The 17800-nt window shown below is 36.2% G+C and overlaps 1 protein-coding gene across 1 annotated transcript in view; it reads right to left on the bottom strand.

Moving 5' to 3' along the window:
• Positions 1 to 17800, bottom strand: part of TTC29 (tetratricopeptide repeat domain 29) — a gene marked incomplete at both ends in the record, with an annotated part of 250407 nt that overhangs the window by 96904 nt on the left and 135703 nt on the right. Inside the window, one exon of the mRNA XM_079697160.1 lies at positions 4973 to 5201. Within this exon, the coding sequence (XP_079553286.1) occupies positions 4973 to 5201 (229 nt within the window). The remainder of the gene's footprint in view (positions 1 to 4972; positions 5202 to 17800) is intronic.

Here is a 17800-nt window from a genome sequence, read left to right as displayed (position 1 = left end):
GCATGGAAAGAATCCTGGACTAGAGTTCTAGAAAACTAGATTATAGATCCATTTTGTCTTTCAGATTATTGCATGACTGCCTTCCCCTGGACCTGAGAACATTTGGAAATAAAACATGTGGACCAAATAATTTTTTTGGTAACCACACAACTCAGTCGTTTCCTGATTCTATAAAACCAAAAAAAAAAATCAAGAAGATTTTAACTCATTTTCAGAAGATAGAAATGTACTAGAGGAGTGCTATCACGTTTAGGAGGGCAGAGACATCCACAAACTAAAGTGCATGAAGAAGAGATAATGATGATCAGAGAACCAGACATGTACAGGAATTGGAGGCCCCAGGAATAGTGGGGAAAAAGTAGGGGCTGAGGAAATGCTGAGGGGAAGTATGACACAGGGTTGAAAACAGGCAAATGAATGGAAAGTCTGCGGATAAAATGGTTAACTAGGTTTAGCAACCTCAACAGTGTCAACCAACCAGGGAAAAGTTAAATTGCATGTGACATCAGATAGCTAGAAACTCCTTTATTATAAACTCTAGCAGAAGGATCAAGTAATACATCTGGCATTTTGGCATTTATACAGCTGTTTGATATATTTTAGTGATGATGATGAGGATGATAATAATAATAATAATAATTACCTCTTGTGGAAACCCTCAGAAACCAGTGTTTATGGGGGAAAAACAACAAATAAAATGCTCATGAAGCTCTAGATTGTATTCTTAAGGACTACAAAATATCTTACTTGTTTAGAAAATGCTCTTACTGAGGAATTGTGGTTGGTTCCAGAGGAATCTTATCAATGACCTATTTCAAACCTCAGATAACAGGCTAAAGAGACTTGAAGTGAAATCTATTGCCAAAATTCATGAAGCTAATTAGTCTTCAATAGGGTATTATAACCAGGGTCATCAGACTCTTGAGTAACAGTCTCTCTCAATTACACCAAGCTGCCAGTAGGGTGAGCTTTGATTCATCCACAATTTTCACGAGAATCTTCTTTTTTATATGTCATGTTTTTGAACACATTATTAGAGACGGGTTTGCTCTGTGACGATAGGATGATATAAAACCTGCTTGCTGACTTTTTGGCTAGTTCCATAACATTTCCCTCATTGTTATTGTTATTTAACAAACAGAAGTAGCGATCAAAGTATAATAGAATGTGAGACTCACTTGTGAATGTGGTTTTTTCACATTCTTTAAAATGGTTAAATTCATGAATGAAAAATACAAGAAAAGGATAGGGTAGGAAAACGTGGCTTGACATTAGACCAAGGAACACACATCAAGCCAACACAAACCAAGGTTGAGAGACAAATTCATGCTCTTTATTGTTTTCCTTTAAGAATATTAAATGATTCATAAAACTAGGATGATAGTTTTGGCACTCAAGGAAATCTTTACATGCTTTTTGGTAGAAAACAGTAAGTGTCTTTACTGACTAGCCAATGTGTTCATCTTAATAGTTCTGGTAAGGAAAATAAACTATATTCTGGAGAAATCAGCAGAAATTCATAGACCCTTAAGCCTTCCAGAGCCAACCAATTTCTGTTGCTTCGGGCTTGAAAAATTTTATTGAACTGTAATAAAATTTGAATTCCTTCTAAATTCCTAAATTTGGAGGCAAATCTATACTTATTTTACTATTGGAAGGCAAAGGAGGAGTATGAAAACATTCCAGCCATATCTAAACGTATCAGAAGAGTATGAAGGTTCCTATATTTGCTGTGTTCCCTCTGAAAGATACAAAGATGAGAGGTGATTGCTGGTGAATCACTGTTCTATTTTATCTAGAGACCTGAGTGCTCTCACTGCTCTATTCCCTTAGGGGGTCATGTTCCTCTGCTTAAAAGAATATTGCCTGCTCTGTGAGCTAATGATTTGTTTGGAGGTTGGAAGTCTCACAGGTGAAGATAACTGCACAGCTTTTATAATGTATCTTTCAAATCTTTGATCTGCTTTTTTCTGAATACCTGGGACCCCTCAATAGCAAGATTAAAGATGCCTCTTCAGAGAAGAAAAGTAAAATTTGAAAACCTAAAAGTTCCTCAGATTTCCAAATAAAATTTCTGTATTTCTTCATTTTGTCAACATCATACTTGCTGTTGTCCTGCATTCATGTGATAATTGGATGGTAATCAAAATACAGTGTTAGATCATTGGTTTGTGGGGTTTTTCCCCATATTTTTCAAGGAGGCAGGGAACTACAAATCTTGTTTCAAAAAGTGGTTATTGCCAACTAGCCTATGGCAAGGACATACATACTCATTTGATTCTATTTAATTTGACAAATATTTACTTAGTACCTAGTAGGTGTCAGACATTGTGCCTTCTTTTGTAGGGAATACCAAGAATCAGGACTTGTTTTCAAGAGATTCATACCCTATTGGGCAGACAAGGCAATTACAGAAATGGCCATGATAGGATGCAGAATATAAAAAATGAAAAATGCTTGCAGAGAAATGAATGACATTCAATATGGGAAGAGAGAGAAGAAATAATATTCAAGTGAGAGGGGGTGAGGGAAGATTTCAGCATTTGAGAAGGACCTTGCAAGGTGGGTGAGATTTCCCTGGAGGGGACTGGAGCTGGAAGTAAGGTGATAATAGTGTATGTTGCATGTGTGTGTCTGTGTTGTCGGGGGAGGGAGGTGGTCAAAAAAGGTTGAGAAGCTTGTGTTTAACTTGTGGACAGTAGCGAGTCCATGAAGATTTTTAAGCAGAGCAAAGATAGAATAATACGAGTTGTGGTTTAAGAAATATTTTTGAAGCATTTTAAAATTTTAGTGTAAAATTTAACTTTTTAGTGTATTTTGAGGTAAAACTATGTCTGTGTAAACAACAAGTGTTTGATAGTGTCCTACAGGTCTTATTTCCACACAGAATACCTATCACTTAAAATGTTGACTGAACTAACTTCTCATTTATATTTGAATCTGAAAGATTATTATTTTCACTCTTATAATGACGTAGCTCATCCACGCATAGATTTCTATTCTTGGTCAAATGAATCAGTAAGGGGGTGTACTTTTATAGCATTCTGGCGAATTTAATCTTCTCCACCACATGAACAGCTGAATTTTTACTGTCTGAGTAATATTTTTCTTAATTTATATTTTATTTAGGTATCATTGGTTTATACATTATATAAGTTGCATGTGTACAACACTATATTTCTACTTCTGTATACTTCACAGTGTGCTCACCACCAAAAATTTAGTTTTCTTCTGTCACCATACAGTTGCTCCCATTCACCCATTTTGCCCTCCCAATTTTCCCCTGTGGTAACCCCTACTCTGTTCTCTGTATCTATGTGTTTGTTTTTGTTCGTTGGTTTGCTCATTTATTTTGTTTTTTTTTGTTTGTTTTTTATATGTCTGAATAATATTTTGAAGTGCACTTTTTGTTTCCTCCTAAGCCCTTTAGAGCACAACATGCTCTTACAAAAAATGGGGAGATAAAACGTAACAAGAATAGAAAAATAAATAACTTCATAGAGTAAAGCAAAGCAAAGCAAAATAGATTTTTAAAAAGCCAAAAAACAGGATTGCAATAAATGGCTCTTATCAGAAGCTAGTTTTGAGGAGTATTTTTTTCATGATTATCATTATGATGATTAGGGTTTATCCCAGATAAATCTGAAAATGTGAGTAGTTCAACGTATTCTCCACCAAACCATTTATCAAAGCAAGTAATCTAATAGATGGATCATACTTCCTCTGCTTTAGCTCCTGGGCAGAAAAAGTGAGAGCCTAAAGGGAAGATAACGCAAAACTACAGGACAAATGCCCAAATATATGACAAGACAACATCCTGAATAAGCAAAGCATTATCTGAAAGTAGTTAGTCAATAGTCAACTATAAATATTTCTTGAGCACTGAGCACATTGGAATTCAACAATCCCTCTATTTCTGAAGACTTCATCTTTCTTTCTCTTATTATGCATCTATTAGGAATGAGACCTTTCCTTATTTTCTAACTAGAGGACAGACAGTGGTGGAGCGGTATTCTACTGATGTAAAAGAGCCAGTAAAATTTCTTTGTGCCAAATTTACTATTATTTACTATTTATTCTATGGAGGAAATAAACACCAAAACAAATTATTGTTTCATCTAAATGACCTAAGGGGGGAAAAAAAAGAGTTCCAAATAGGAGATGCCCAGCAATTCCACTCCTGAGTATATAGACAAAAAAACCCTCCACTAATTCAAAAACATGCTTGCACCCTAATGTTCATATTAGTATTATTTACAATTGCCAAGGTATGGAAACAACCTAAGTGTCCATCAACAGAAGATGTGCCATTCACACACACACACACACACACACACACACACACACACACACACACTGGAATACTACTCAGCCATAAAAAAGAATGAAGTTCTTAACTGGAGACTAGAGCCCAGTCAAGTTGATACATAAAACTGACCCTTACATCCCCCCTCTAGTTATTTGTTTTTAATTGACTATTTTGACTAATTATCAAAAGAAAAGTATGTAGGAAAAAAGTAGAATTAAGAGAAATTACTATCAAATATTTTCTCAATTAACATTCACACCTGAATTGAGAAAAAATAGGAAAACTTACTATCATCAGAAAAGTAAGAGTATAATACTAACTAGCATCTATGAACACTTGCTCTTGTCCATAAGGTACGACACTGAACATTTTTTAAAACATAAACCTATTTCATATTCCTTACAGCTGATCAGTACCTACTGTTGAATATTTAAGATAACTGAAAAAATGGTGATTTATCAAGTTGAATAAATCTATCACTATTATATGCCTCCCTTAAACATTGAAGGTACGACACAGCACAAAATTGCATCCAACATTAACATAGTAATGAATAAATAAAAATAAAATTGCCAATGGTCGAATAAACCTTTGTAATGAAAATGACTTAGCCATTAAGAATGGTACAAAGATCTAAATTGTTTTCAGAAACCAAGGTCTTACCAATAGTCGGATCAGGTGCAATGTCACTTCTATTCTCCTTCCATGACAGCAGGTAGTCAAGGCTGGTGAGATCTGCAGATTCTATACAACTATTAATGGTCAGCATCATCTGATGAGCTTTTGCTATTCCATAATGAACTTTTGTCTCATCCATCAGAGGTATGTTCGTTAACTCTGCTGTTGTGTCAAAAGCTTGCTGAAAGTATTCAGAAGCTTTGTTGTAGTATCCCTAAAAATGTAAGAGAAATAATTTTTTTCTTAATTTTAATTTACCATCCCACATGTCTGCCCACCTTGGCATGTGCCACACTAATCCTCCAACAGTTTGAGCAGTTCATCTTCAAGAAGAAAGAGATGGCAAGCAGGGCCTCTATTAGAATAAGTTTCCTTTTAAAAGCTGTGATTACCATCTATGCAATATCTTGAAATTCATTCACCAAGAAAGGTGTATCTACCAGGTTGAACTGTATGAAACAATTTTTTTTGGATTAAAAATGGTCAAATTTTAGCATTTTGCTTCCTAATATAAGGGACAAAAAAGAAGTTTGGGAAAGAGTGAACTGATTCACATTGATTTGGATGGAATTTTCTTACTTGTTGCATTGGATTTACCATACAAAATCTTTTTAACCAGGTTTTGTTTTCAGTCACAGCAAGAGATCATTCTAGCCAACCCATTTAATCAGTGGTGAGTGAAAATGCATGTATATTCCTGCTCTTCCATTATTACTTGTGTTTTCCCATGTGCACATGTCATTCTTGACTAAGAATGTGGAAGACAAGATTTTGAAATAACATGATCTTGACAACAGCACTAGCATAACTCAAAAGATCATTTAAATGTTTATCTTCTCCAAGTCCCTTGCAACATTTTAACTTGAAAAAATTAAGGTTTCCTCCTCTTCTCTTCCTTCCTTCTTTCCTTCCTTCCTCCCTCCCTTCTCTCTCTCCCTCTCTCTTCCTTTCTCTTTCTTTCTTTCTTTCTTTCTTCTTTCTCATTCTCATCTCTCCTTTTAAAAGTTATTGTCTACAAATAAATAACATTTACCTAACTCTTATGAAGTGTCAGGGACAGTGGTAAATACTTCATATGTATTATGTCATTAGCTTTCATAGGTCACCGTATGAGGAAATATTATTCTTATTTTACAAATAATGAAATTGAGCCTCAGAGAAAAGACTATCTTCTGCCACCTCCCCAAGTCTTCTAAAAATCCTCCTTAAAAACTTTTCCTCAAAAGGGGATATTATTTTTAGGATTAAGCTATACTTGTAAAGACTCTAGGGAAGAAAAACTTCCTTTCTTCACTGATTTATAACCCTGGGGAGTCCATCCTCTTCCCTTTCCTCCCCTCTCCTTTCTTTCTCTCTCTCATATGCACAAAAACATGTATGCACACTCTTGAAGAGAAATGTTTTACTATGAGCTTTCAAGTCATTTTTCTCACAATGTTTTATGACGGAACTGGAAGTGAAAAAACACCATAGAAACAGCTTTATACCATATGCCAGTACAGGTAAAATGCATGCTCAACAACCACACATCTCTGTGCAATCATAGAGTCCAAAGAGCAGAAAAACTGATTGAATAAAGAGGCTGCTGGCAAGGTGAGGAGGGGGAGGAGTAGGGCTTATGTGACAGTTATGTTACATACATGAGCAGCACGTGTAACACTGCTATATACGCACAGGGACAATTTAGGTGAACCATTCAAATGGCTCACTCCAATTAAAATTTCTAATTTAAACAGACTTCCTCTATATTACATCAATAACAATTTTTGTTTGTTGACATGAACAATTCTTTCTCTTATTTCAAAGCATAAAACAGGATTTATATGAGACTAAGATCACTTAATTAAGAAAATATAAAAGTATATCAAAGATATTTGTATGTCAATGAAATAAATTATATGATTGAGAAATAATATCAATATTGAAGACAATAAAACTAGTTAAAATTATAGATTGCCCTGTTAGATATCAAAGAGATGGGACAAAATAGATGAAAATATATGACTAGACTAAACATTTCTATTTTTAAAAATGGAGAAGTATAAATATCTAATTATTGTTCTAGCTATAATCCTGAGCTTTAGGCTGTTCATTGCTTTACTGAGAGTCTCAATTGGGAGGATTAGGGACCATAAATAAATGGACATATATTTGAATTTCCAGAATTATTTTGATATATTATTAGTTTGGAACAAACTCATTCATCCAATGAATAACTACTATTTACCAGGCCCATGCCAGGCAGTAGAGATTCAGCAGTGAACAAAGTTTAAGGTCAAGTAGGTGAGCTTGCTGCTAGTGGAAGTAGTCATCTGCCTGTAACTTTTATTAGATCTTTTTTAACAAATGCTTTTCCCCCCTGAATACTTCTATTGTTATAATAGGTAATTAGGCATTATAATTAGGTAATTATTCTTCCCTCAAATTGTGCCTAGTGTTCAATCTTGAGACACACACATACCTGTCATAAAACTGGTATCAAGCTAGATTTTTCTAGTTTAAGGCACCCTTAAGAAATATAACATTAGTTCTTCTCAGATGTAAGAATTTTTATACATACCTTTTTAGAACAAGGTTTCATTAATGTGCACTGTATTTCCAGATTTTTCATTCTTAAAGAGTTTCTACTGAAATTTAATCTCTTCTCTAAAGGTTCTGTCCAACTTTCCACAGTTCCTGTTATCAGTGAATCCCTATGCTGTTATAAAATTCAGAAGATTCTAGTAATTAATCCTGGCAATCTTAAATATGAGTTTGGGAATACAGAAGTGAATTTATACACTTCATAAGTGCATCTTATTGGAAGAGAAGACTTCATTTAATGTTATAAATATCACTAATAAGCATTAGGTGGACAATTTCAGGATAAGATCTTGACATTATAGATGTTGAAACAAAACTTGCATTATTACACTATAACATAGAATTTTCATGCATTATTGTGATTCTTATTAGATCCTTCTTAGTGTCTGAATTGTCACTGTCCAATGAGCAAGCTCAAAATAAATGGGCATTTTCTCAGTACTAAGGAAGAATCTTTTCTTACACAATTTCCTTACTGTATTAGTGTTGGAACTACCATTGTTTTAACTATATGATTATGCTCTGCTCTTAATAGAGAATAAAAGATCCTATGAAGGGTCTATACCTAGTTATTTTCCCTAAAATATTCTCACTTGACCCCTTTACATTAATGATATATTTTCAATTAAAAACCAATCACATCAGGAGGGTGAGATGGGTGGCCCATCTTCCATGATTACATAGTAAAAGGTAAACTAATTAGGATGTTTTTAAGATGTGTTAACTTAAATTATAATAACACTATAATAATTAGAGAAAACTGTATTTTTCTACATACAGGTTTATATTATAATTGTGGTCCTATAACAATATTATTTCTTGGAAATTACTGTTAAGAATACAACTAGAATACATTGCATGAATAATATGAAGCCAGAAAAGGTATGATAAGGGCAGTTGGTAGAGGTCCTTAAAAGGTAGACTGACAAATATCAGTAATATTAGATTTGCTTTTAAAGATTCAGGACAAGTTTTCAAAATGCCAAAATATTGGACAAAAATGAAACAGAAGTTTGGAATTTCAAAAGTGAGAGACTACTACTCTCAACTGGTATAAAATTGGTTACAAATTTATGGATTGATTCAATGAACTTGCATATTTTTGTTCACCAACTCTGCCAGGTTCTCTTCTAGAAATTGGAATGAAATTTTAAAAAAAGCAGATTTGGTCTCTTTTCTCATTAAGCTTCCATTCTAGACACATTCAACAACAAGAAGGAAAATATCACAAATGAGAAAACTATGAGACAAGTGCTGCATGGAAAATTAAAGTAGTATTAAAGAGTGAGTTGGTGGCTAGTTTTGATTGGGTTGACTCAAGGAAGACCTTTCTGAAGTTGTAGCATTTAGCTGATCTCTAAATGACAAGAAGCCAGCAATGTGAAGTTCAGATTGGGGAGTGGTCCACGCAAAGTATTCCAGCTAAAGCAAATGTCCTCAGGCAGAAATCAGCTCAGCATGTTTGAAGAACTCCACAAAAGTCCCTTTGGCTCTGGTGGACAGCATAAGGAGAGTAGAAGGCAATAAAGTCAGAGACTGGGAGTGGGGGAGGTAATGCATCTCATATAGATTGTTTCAAGTCAGGGTGAGGATTTATATTTATGTCCTCAGAAGACTGAAGCAATGGAAGTATTTTAAGCCAAGAAATAACATGATTTTATTTACATTTTGAAAGGATTACTTGGGCTTCTGTGTGGAGACTGGATTGGATGGAGGAGAAATGGGAAAATGGGTTCAGAGCTTATTGCAATAGTACAAGTGAGAAAACATAGTGTCATAATCAGATGTGGTGATAGTAGCAGAGATAGAGAGAAGAAGTGGGTGGATTTGAGATGCGTTTTGGTGGCATGAAGGTCAGGGTTTGCTACTGGATTGGATATGGAGCAGGAGGGGAAAGATGAATCAAGAATATCCAGATTATTGGCTTGAGCAATCGAGTTGATGGATAATGGTACCATTTATTAAGATGTGGAAGCCTGGGGAGAAGTAGGTCAAGGAGGGAGGAATCACATTAAACTTGAGACATCTATTAGAAGACATCCAGGGAGAGATGCTAGGGAGGCAGCTGGCTTCACAAGTCTGGAGTCCCAGGGAGAGATCAGGGTTGGAGATATAAATTTGAGAGTCATCAGTGTATGGATGGTATTTAAACCATGGGCCTGTATGAGGTCAGATAAGGAGAGCTCACAGATTGAGAAAAGAAGGTTGCCTATGAAATGCCTGAATGGTATTCTATCCTGGTTGAATATTAAGAAGGGAGAGAAATAGAATTTAGGGAAAAGCTGATGAGTTGAGTTCAGTTTTTAATAGGTTACATTTGAAGAGATCTAAGTGAAGATGTCAAATAGGCAGTGAGAATGAGTCTGCAATGGAGGAGAGAGATCTGAGTTTGAGATATTAAGAAGGTAAGTGCTATTGTGTACCCAATATATGCTAGGAACTCTATTAGGTACTATGTACATGTTCTAAAATTTCTAATCCTTATATAACCAGTCTTCAAGATATCTTGTTATTGACATTTGAAAGATGAGGAAACTGAGGATCAAAGAATTAACTCGTTCAAGGTCACAGTTAATAAACAGCTGAGTGTAGATTCAAAGTCAGGTGGGCAAAACTTGGTGTAGTTCTTTGTCCTGCTACAGTTTCCTTCAAGGGAAAACTTAATAGTGTGTGGTGCAAATAGTTTGTGAAACTGTTTGGGTGTAAAATTGGAACAAAGGCATTTGATACAATTAGGAAACATTCATAAGCAACTGACTAGCAGACATGAAATAACTCTTTGTCAATGCTTTCTTAGGAAATGGCTCTGTAGAACTAGGAGGAAATTCAGGATGTCATCAAGGCTATCACTTTGTCTCAAAATTACAAGGAGAAAAAGATAACTATCACTTAGTTCTAATCCACTTAGCTATACATTTTCAAATTATACTCTTATAGTAATGATATAACAACTCAGAGTCAGCCTGAGAAGTCATCAGTAGATTTTCTGACTTGAGAAAATACCCGCAAAGAATCACAGTAATGCACAAAAACTGAATGTAACGTTAACAAGTTTAGTATCAAATAAAGCTTTCTCTTGAAGTCTATGATGTCATAAAATTATTATAGTATTATGTTCTTAATACTATACTATTTATCAGTGACTGTTTATTACATTAAGATGTAAGCAACCATGAAGGTATATGAATCAACTTGTACATTTGGAGGCATGCATATTTGAAGAGAGCATGAATACTTGGAATCCTACAAATTTTATACTAGAATAAGGATAAGCTGGTAAAAAAAATTAACTTTTGGTAGTTGCCACAGGCTTTGGATATTACTCATGTCTCTAGCTTTAGATATTAAACTCTTCTTCAAGAAATACTAATCAGAGAATAAAATACATACTAAGATAAAAACTCTTGGTAAAAAAAAATTAAGAAAATGCAAGTATAAAAATATTACCCCTCAGAAATGTTTTTTGTTTTTATCTTCCTTATGCTTTCTGTAATTGGGAAAATACAGGCTAATACTTGATGTCCACATTATACTAAAAAACTGAGGTCTGGATATTGTTTGGTGGTAGGGTAAAACAATTTGTGCATTTTGCACTTCTCTTTTGAAGAACAATCCTTTTAAAAGGTAGGACTCAAATATTTACTAGAAATGTCAATTCTGCCACTATAGGATAAGCTTGTTCATTAGACTGTAAGCCTTACAAGGGCATAAGCCTTGTCTCTCTCTCTCTTTTTTTTACCACTGTATCCTGTAAAGCAAACAAAAGGAAATACAAAATCAACAAGACAGGAGTCACCAGAGGCAAAGGGCAGATCACAGAGATGGGGGTAGCAGAAGGAGCAACCAGCAGAGAGAAAAACGTGGGGGTGAAAGACTGGGGGGGCACAAAGAAAGAGGGACAACAACTCAGGGGAGACCAGAGGGAGAAGGAGAGGACAACTGAGAGGGAGAGAGAGGTTCAAGAAAGACAGGGGCAGGAGAGAAGAGAGCAAGGGGGGTGAGGGAGGAAGAGAGAAGAAAGAGGGTGACAGTCAAGACAAAAGGGGGTTTCTGATTGTGAGTGAGAGGTGAGGGGAGGGAGGAGGCCAATGAGCCAGGGTGAGCAAGAGAGAGGGGTGTAAAAAGAGATGAGATGCCCTGTTTGAAAGCATGCTTCCCATAGAAGGAACTGAAGATAGTAATTTTATTCATTCAAATTAATTTCAAGCTCTGATTTCCTTTTAAAAAAAAGCCTAAATAGGGACAATCATCGACAGGAAGACACTGGAAGTCACCAAAAAAGATACCCCACATCCAAAGACAAAGGAGAAGCAACAATGAGACTGTAGGAGGGGCACAATCACAGTAAAATCAAATCCCATAACTGCTGGGTGGTGACTCACAGACTGGAGAACACTTATACCACAGAAGTCCACCCACTGGAGTGAAGGTTCTGAGCCCCACGTCAGGCTTCCCAACCTGGGGGTCCAGCAATGGGAGGAGGAATTCCTAGAGAATCAGACTTTGAAGCCTAGTGGGATTTGATTTCAGGACTTCAACAGGACTGGGGGAAACAGAGACTCCACTCTTGGAGGGCATACACAAAGTAGTGTGTGCATCGGGACCCAGGAGAAGGAGCAGTGAGCCCAGGGGAGACGGAACCAGACCTACTTGCTAGTGTTGGAGGGTCTCCTGCAGAGGCGGGGGGTGGCTGTGGCTCACCGTGGGGACAAGGACACTGGCAGCAGAAGTTCTGGGAAGTACTCCTTGGCATGAGCCCTCCCAGAGTCTGTCATTAGCCCCACCAAACAGCCCAGGTAGGCTCCAGTGTTGGGTTGCCTCAGGCCAAACAACCAACAGAAAGGGAACCCAGCCGCACCCATCAGCAGGCAAGTGGATTAAAGTTTTACTGAGCTCTGCCCACCAGAGCAACAGTCAGCTTTACCCACCACCAGTCATTCCTATCAGGAAACTTACACAAGACTCTTAGATAGCCTCATCCACCAGAGGGCAGACAGCAGAAGCAAGAAGAACTACAATCCTGCAGCCTGTGGAATGAAAGCCACATTCACAGATAGACAAGATGAAAAGGCAGAGGGCTATGTACCAGATGAAGGAACAAGATAAACCCCAGAAAAACAACTAAATGAGGTGGAGATAGGCAACCTTCCAGAAAAAGAATTCAGAATAATGATAGTGAGGATGATCCAGGACCTCAGAAAAAGAATGGAGGCAAAGATCAAGAAGATGCAAGAAATGTTTAACAAAGACCTAAAAGAATTAAACAACAAACAAACAGAGATGAACAATACAATAACTGAAATGAAAACTACACTAGATGGAATCAATAGCAGAATAACTGAGGCAGAAGAACGGATAAGTGACCTGGAAGACAGAATGGTGGAGTTCACTGCTGCAGAACAGAATAAAGAGAAAAGAATGAAAAGAAATGAGACAGCCTAAGAGTCTTCTGGGACAACATTAAATGCAACAACATTCGCATTATAGGGGTCCCAGAAGGAGAAGAGACAGAGAAAGGACCAGAGAATATATCTGAAGAAATTATAGTTGAAAATTTCCCTAATATGGGAAAGGAAATAGCCACCCAAGTCCAGGAAGTGCAGTGAGTCCCACACGGGACAAACCCAAGGAGAAACACGCCGAGACACATAGTAATCAAACTGGCAAAAAATAAGACAAAGAAAAATTATTGAAAGCAGCAAGGGAAAAATGACAAATAACATACAAGGGAACTCCCATAAGGTTAACAGCTGATTTCTCAACAGAAACTCTACAAGCCAGAAGGGAGTGGCCTGATATACTTAAAGTGATGAAAGGGAAGAACCTACAACGAAGATTACTCTACCCCGCAAGGATCTCATTCAGATTCAATGGAGAAACCAAAAGCTTTACAGACAAGCAAAACCTAAGAGAATTCAGCACCACCAGATCAGCTCTACAACAAATGCTAAAAGAACTTCTCTAAGTGGGAAACACAAGAGGAGAAAAGGACCTACAAGACCAAACCCAAAACAATTAAGAAAATGGTCATAGGAACATACATATCGATAATTACCTTAAACATGAATGGATTAAATGCTCCAACCAAAAGACACAGGATTGCTGAATGGATACAAAAACAAGGCCCATACATATGCTGTCTACAAGAGAGCCATTTCAGACCTAGGGATACATACAAACTGAAAGTGAGGGGATGGAAAAAGATATTCCATGCAAATGGAAATCAAAAGAAAGCTGGAGTAGCAATACTCATATCAGATAAAATAGACTTCAAAATAAAGCATGTTATAAGAGACAAGGAAGGACACTACATAATGATCAAGCGATCAATACAAGAAGAAGATATAACAATTATAAATATATATGCACCCAACAGAGGAGCACTTCAATACATAAGGCAACTGCTAACAGCTATAAAAGAGGAAATCAACAGTGACACAATAATAGTGGGGGACTTTAACACCTCACTTACACCAATGGAAAGATCCTCCAAAATGAAAATAAATAAGGAAACAGAAGCTTTAAATGACACAATAGACCAGAAAGATGTGATATTTATAGGACATTCCATCCAAAAACAGCAGATTACACTTTCTTCTCAAGTGCGCATGGAACATACTCCAGGATAGATCACATCTTGGGTTACAAATCAAGCCTCAGTAAATTTAAGAAAATTGAAATCATATCAAGCATATTTTCTGACCACAACATTATGAGATTAGAAATGCATTACTGGGGAAAAAAACGTAAAAAACAAAAACACACGGAGGCTAAACAATACGATACTAAATAACCAAGAGATCACTGAAGAAATCAAAGAGGAAATCAAAAAATACCTAGAGACAAATGACAATGAAAATACGTCAATCCAAAACCTATGGGATGCAGCAAAAGCAGTTCTAAGATGGAAGTTTATAGCTATACAAACCTACCTCAAGAAACAAGAAAAATCTCAAATAAACAATCTAACCTTACACCTAAAGAAACTAGAGAAAGAAGAACAAACAAAACCAAAAGTTAGCAGAAGGAAAGAAATCATAAAGATCAGAGCAGAAATAAATGAAATAGAAACAAGAAAACAATAACAAAGATCCATAAAACTAAAAGCTGGTTCTTTAAGAAGATGAACAAAATTGATAAACCATTAGCCAGACTCATCAAGAAAAAGAGAGAGAGGACTCAAATCAATAAAATTAAAAATGAAAAAGGAGAAGTTACAACAGACACCGCAGAGATACAAAGCATCCTAAGAGAATACTACAAGCAACTCTATGCCAACAAAATGGACAAACTGGAAGAAATGGACAAATTCTTAGAAAGGTATAAGCTTCCAAGACTGAACCAGGAAGAAATAGAAAATATGAACAGACCAATCACAAGTAATGAAATTGAAACTGTGATTAAAAATGTTCCAACAGACAAAAGTCCAGGACCAGATGGCTTCACAGGTGAATTCTATCAAACATTTAGAGAAGAGCTAACACCCATCCTTCTCAAACTCTTCCAAAAAATTGCAGAGGAAGGAACACTCCCAATCTCATTCTATGAGGCCACCATCACCCTGATACCAAAACCAGACAAAGATACTACAAAAAAAGAAAATTACCAACCAATATCACTGATGAATATAGATGCAAAAATCCTCAACAAAATACTAGCAAACAGAATCCAACAACACATTAAAAGGATCATACACCATGATCAAGTGGGATTTATCCCAGGGATGCAAAGATTCTTCAATATATGCAAATCAATCAATGTGATACACCACATTAACAAATTGAAGAATAAAAACCATATGATAATCTCAATAGATGCAGATAAAGCTTTTGACAAAATTCAACACCCATTTATGATAAAAACTCTCCAGAAAGTGGGCATAGAGGGAACCTACCTCAACATAATAAAGGCCATATATGACAAACTCACAGCAAACATCATTCTCAGTGGTGAAATCTGAAACCATTTCCTCTAAGATCAGGAACAAGACAAGGATATCCACTCTCACCACTATTATCCAACATAGTTTGGAAGTCCTAGACACAGCAATCAGAGAAGAAAAAGAAATAAAAGGAATACAAACTGGAAAAGAAGAAGTAAAACTGTCACTGTTTGCAGATGACATGCTACTGTACATAGAGAATCCTAAAGATGCCATCAGAAAACTACTAGAGCTAATCAATGAATTTGGTAAAGTTGCAAGATACAAAATTAATGCACAGAAATCTCTTGCACTCCTATACACTAATACATAATAACACTAATGATGAAAAAACTGAAAGAGAAATTAATGAAACACTCCCATTTACCATTGCAACCAAAAGTATAAAATACCTAGGAATAAACCTACCTAGGGAGACAAAAGACCTGTATGCAGAAAACTATAAGAAAAAAATTAAAGGTGATACCAACAGATGGAGAGATATACCATATTCTTGGATTGGAAGAATCAATATTGTGAAAATGACTATACTATCCAAAGCAATCTACAGATTCACTGCAATCCCTATCAAACTACCAATGGCATTTTTTACGGAACTAGAACAAAAAATTTTAAAATATGTATGGATAAACAAAAGACCCCGAATAGCCAAAGCAATCTTGAGGGGAAAAAAACGGAGCTGGAGGAATCAGACTCCTTGGCTTCAGACTATACTACAAAGCTATAGTAATCAAGACAATGTGGTAATGGCACAAAAACAGGAACGTAGATCAATGGAACAACATAGAAAGCCCAGAGATAAGCCCACGCGCCTATGGTCAACTAATCTATGACAAAGGAGGCAAGGATATACAATGGAGAAAAGACAGTCTCTTCAATAAGTGGTGCTGGGAAAACTAGACAGCTACATGTAAAAGAATGAAATTAGAATACTCCCTAACACCATACACAAAAGTGAAGTCAAAATGGATTTGAGACCTAAATGTAAGACTGGACTCTATAAAACTCTTAGAGGAAAACATAGGAAGAACATTCTTTGACATAAATCACAGCAAGATCTTTTTTGATTCACCTGCTAGAGTAATGGAAATAAAAACAAAAATAAACAAATGGGACCTAATGAAACTTCAAAGCTTTTGCACAACAGAGGAAACCATAAACAAGACAAAAAGGCAACTCTCAGAATGGGAGAAAATATTTGCAAATGAATCAATGGACAAAGGATTAATCTCTAAAATTTATAAACAGCTCATGCAGCTCAATACTAAAGAAACAAACAACCCAATCCAAAAATGGGCAGAAGACCTAAATAGACATTTCTCCAAAGAAGACATACAGATGGCCAAGAAGCACATGAAATGCTGCTCAACATCACTAATTATTAGAGGAATGCAAATCAAAACTACAGTGAGGTATCACCTCACACCAGTTAGAATGGGCATCATCAGAAAATCTACAAACAACAAATGCTCGAGAGGATGTGGAGAAAAGGGAACCCTCTTGCACTGTTGGTGGGAATGTAAATTGATAGAGCCACTATGGAGAACAGTATGGAGGTTCCTTAAAAAACTAAAAATAGAATTACCATATGATCCAGCAATCCCACTACTAGGCATATATATACCCAGAGAAAACCATAATTCAAAAAGACACGTGCACCCCAATATTCATTGCAGCACTATTTACAATAGCCAGGTCATGGAAGCAACCTAAATGCCCATCACAGACGAATGGATAAAGATGTGGTACATATATAAAATGAAATATTATTCAGCCATAAAAAGGGACAAAATTGAGTCATTTGTTGAGACATAGATGGATCTAGAGACTGTCATACAGAGTGAAGTAAGTCAGAAAGAGAAAAACAAATGTCGTATATTAATGCATGTATGTGGAACCTAGAAAAATGGTACAGATGAACCAGTTTGCAGGGCAGAAGTTGAGACACAGATGTAGAGAACAAACGTATGGACACCAAGAGGGGAAAGCTGCGGGGGGCTGGGGATGGTGGTGTGTTGAATTTGGCGATTGGGATTGACATGTATACACTGATGTGTATAAAACTGATGACAAATAAGAACCTGCTGTATAAAAAAAAATTCAAAAAAAAGCCTAAATAATTCTGAAATAATCAAAATCAATTATATGGTAAATAAAGGACTATAGTGGTTCAGGGTATGAGTTTGAATACCACTGCTGCCTGGAAGCTTGGAGACCTGGCGTAGGTTACTCAAACCCTCTGAGCCTCAGGAAAAGGGGAATTGTGTGGTATCACATAAGGATATGGA

This window comes from Hyperoodon ampullatus (genome assembly GCF_949752795.1).
Source record: "Hyperoodon ampullatus genome assembly, chromosome: 1".
Classification (NCBI taxonomy): Eukaryota; Metazoa; Chordata; class Mammalia; order Artiodactyla; family Ziphiidae; genus Hyperoodon; species Hyperoodon ampullatus.
This window is presented reverse-complemented; position numbering and strand designations above follow the sequence as displayed.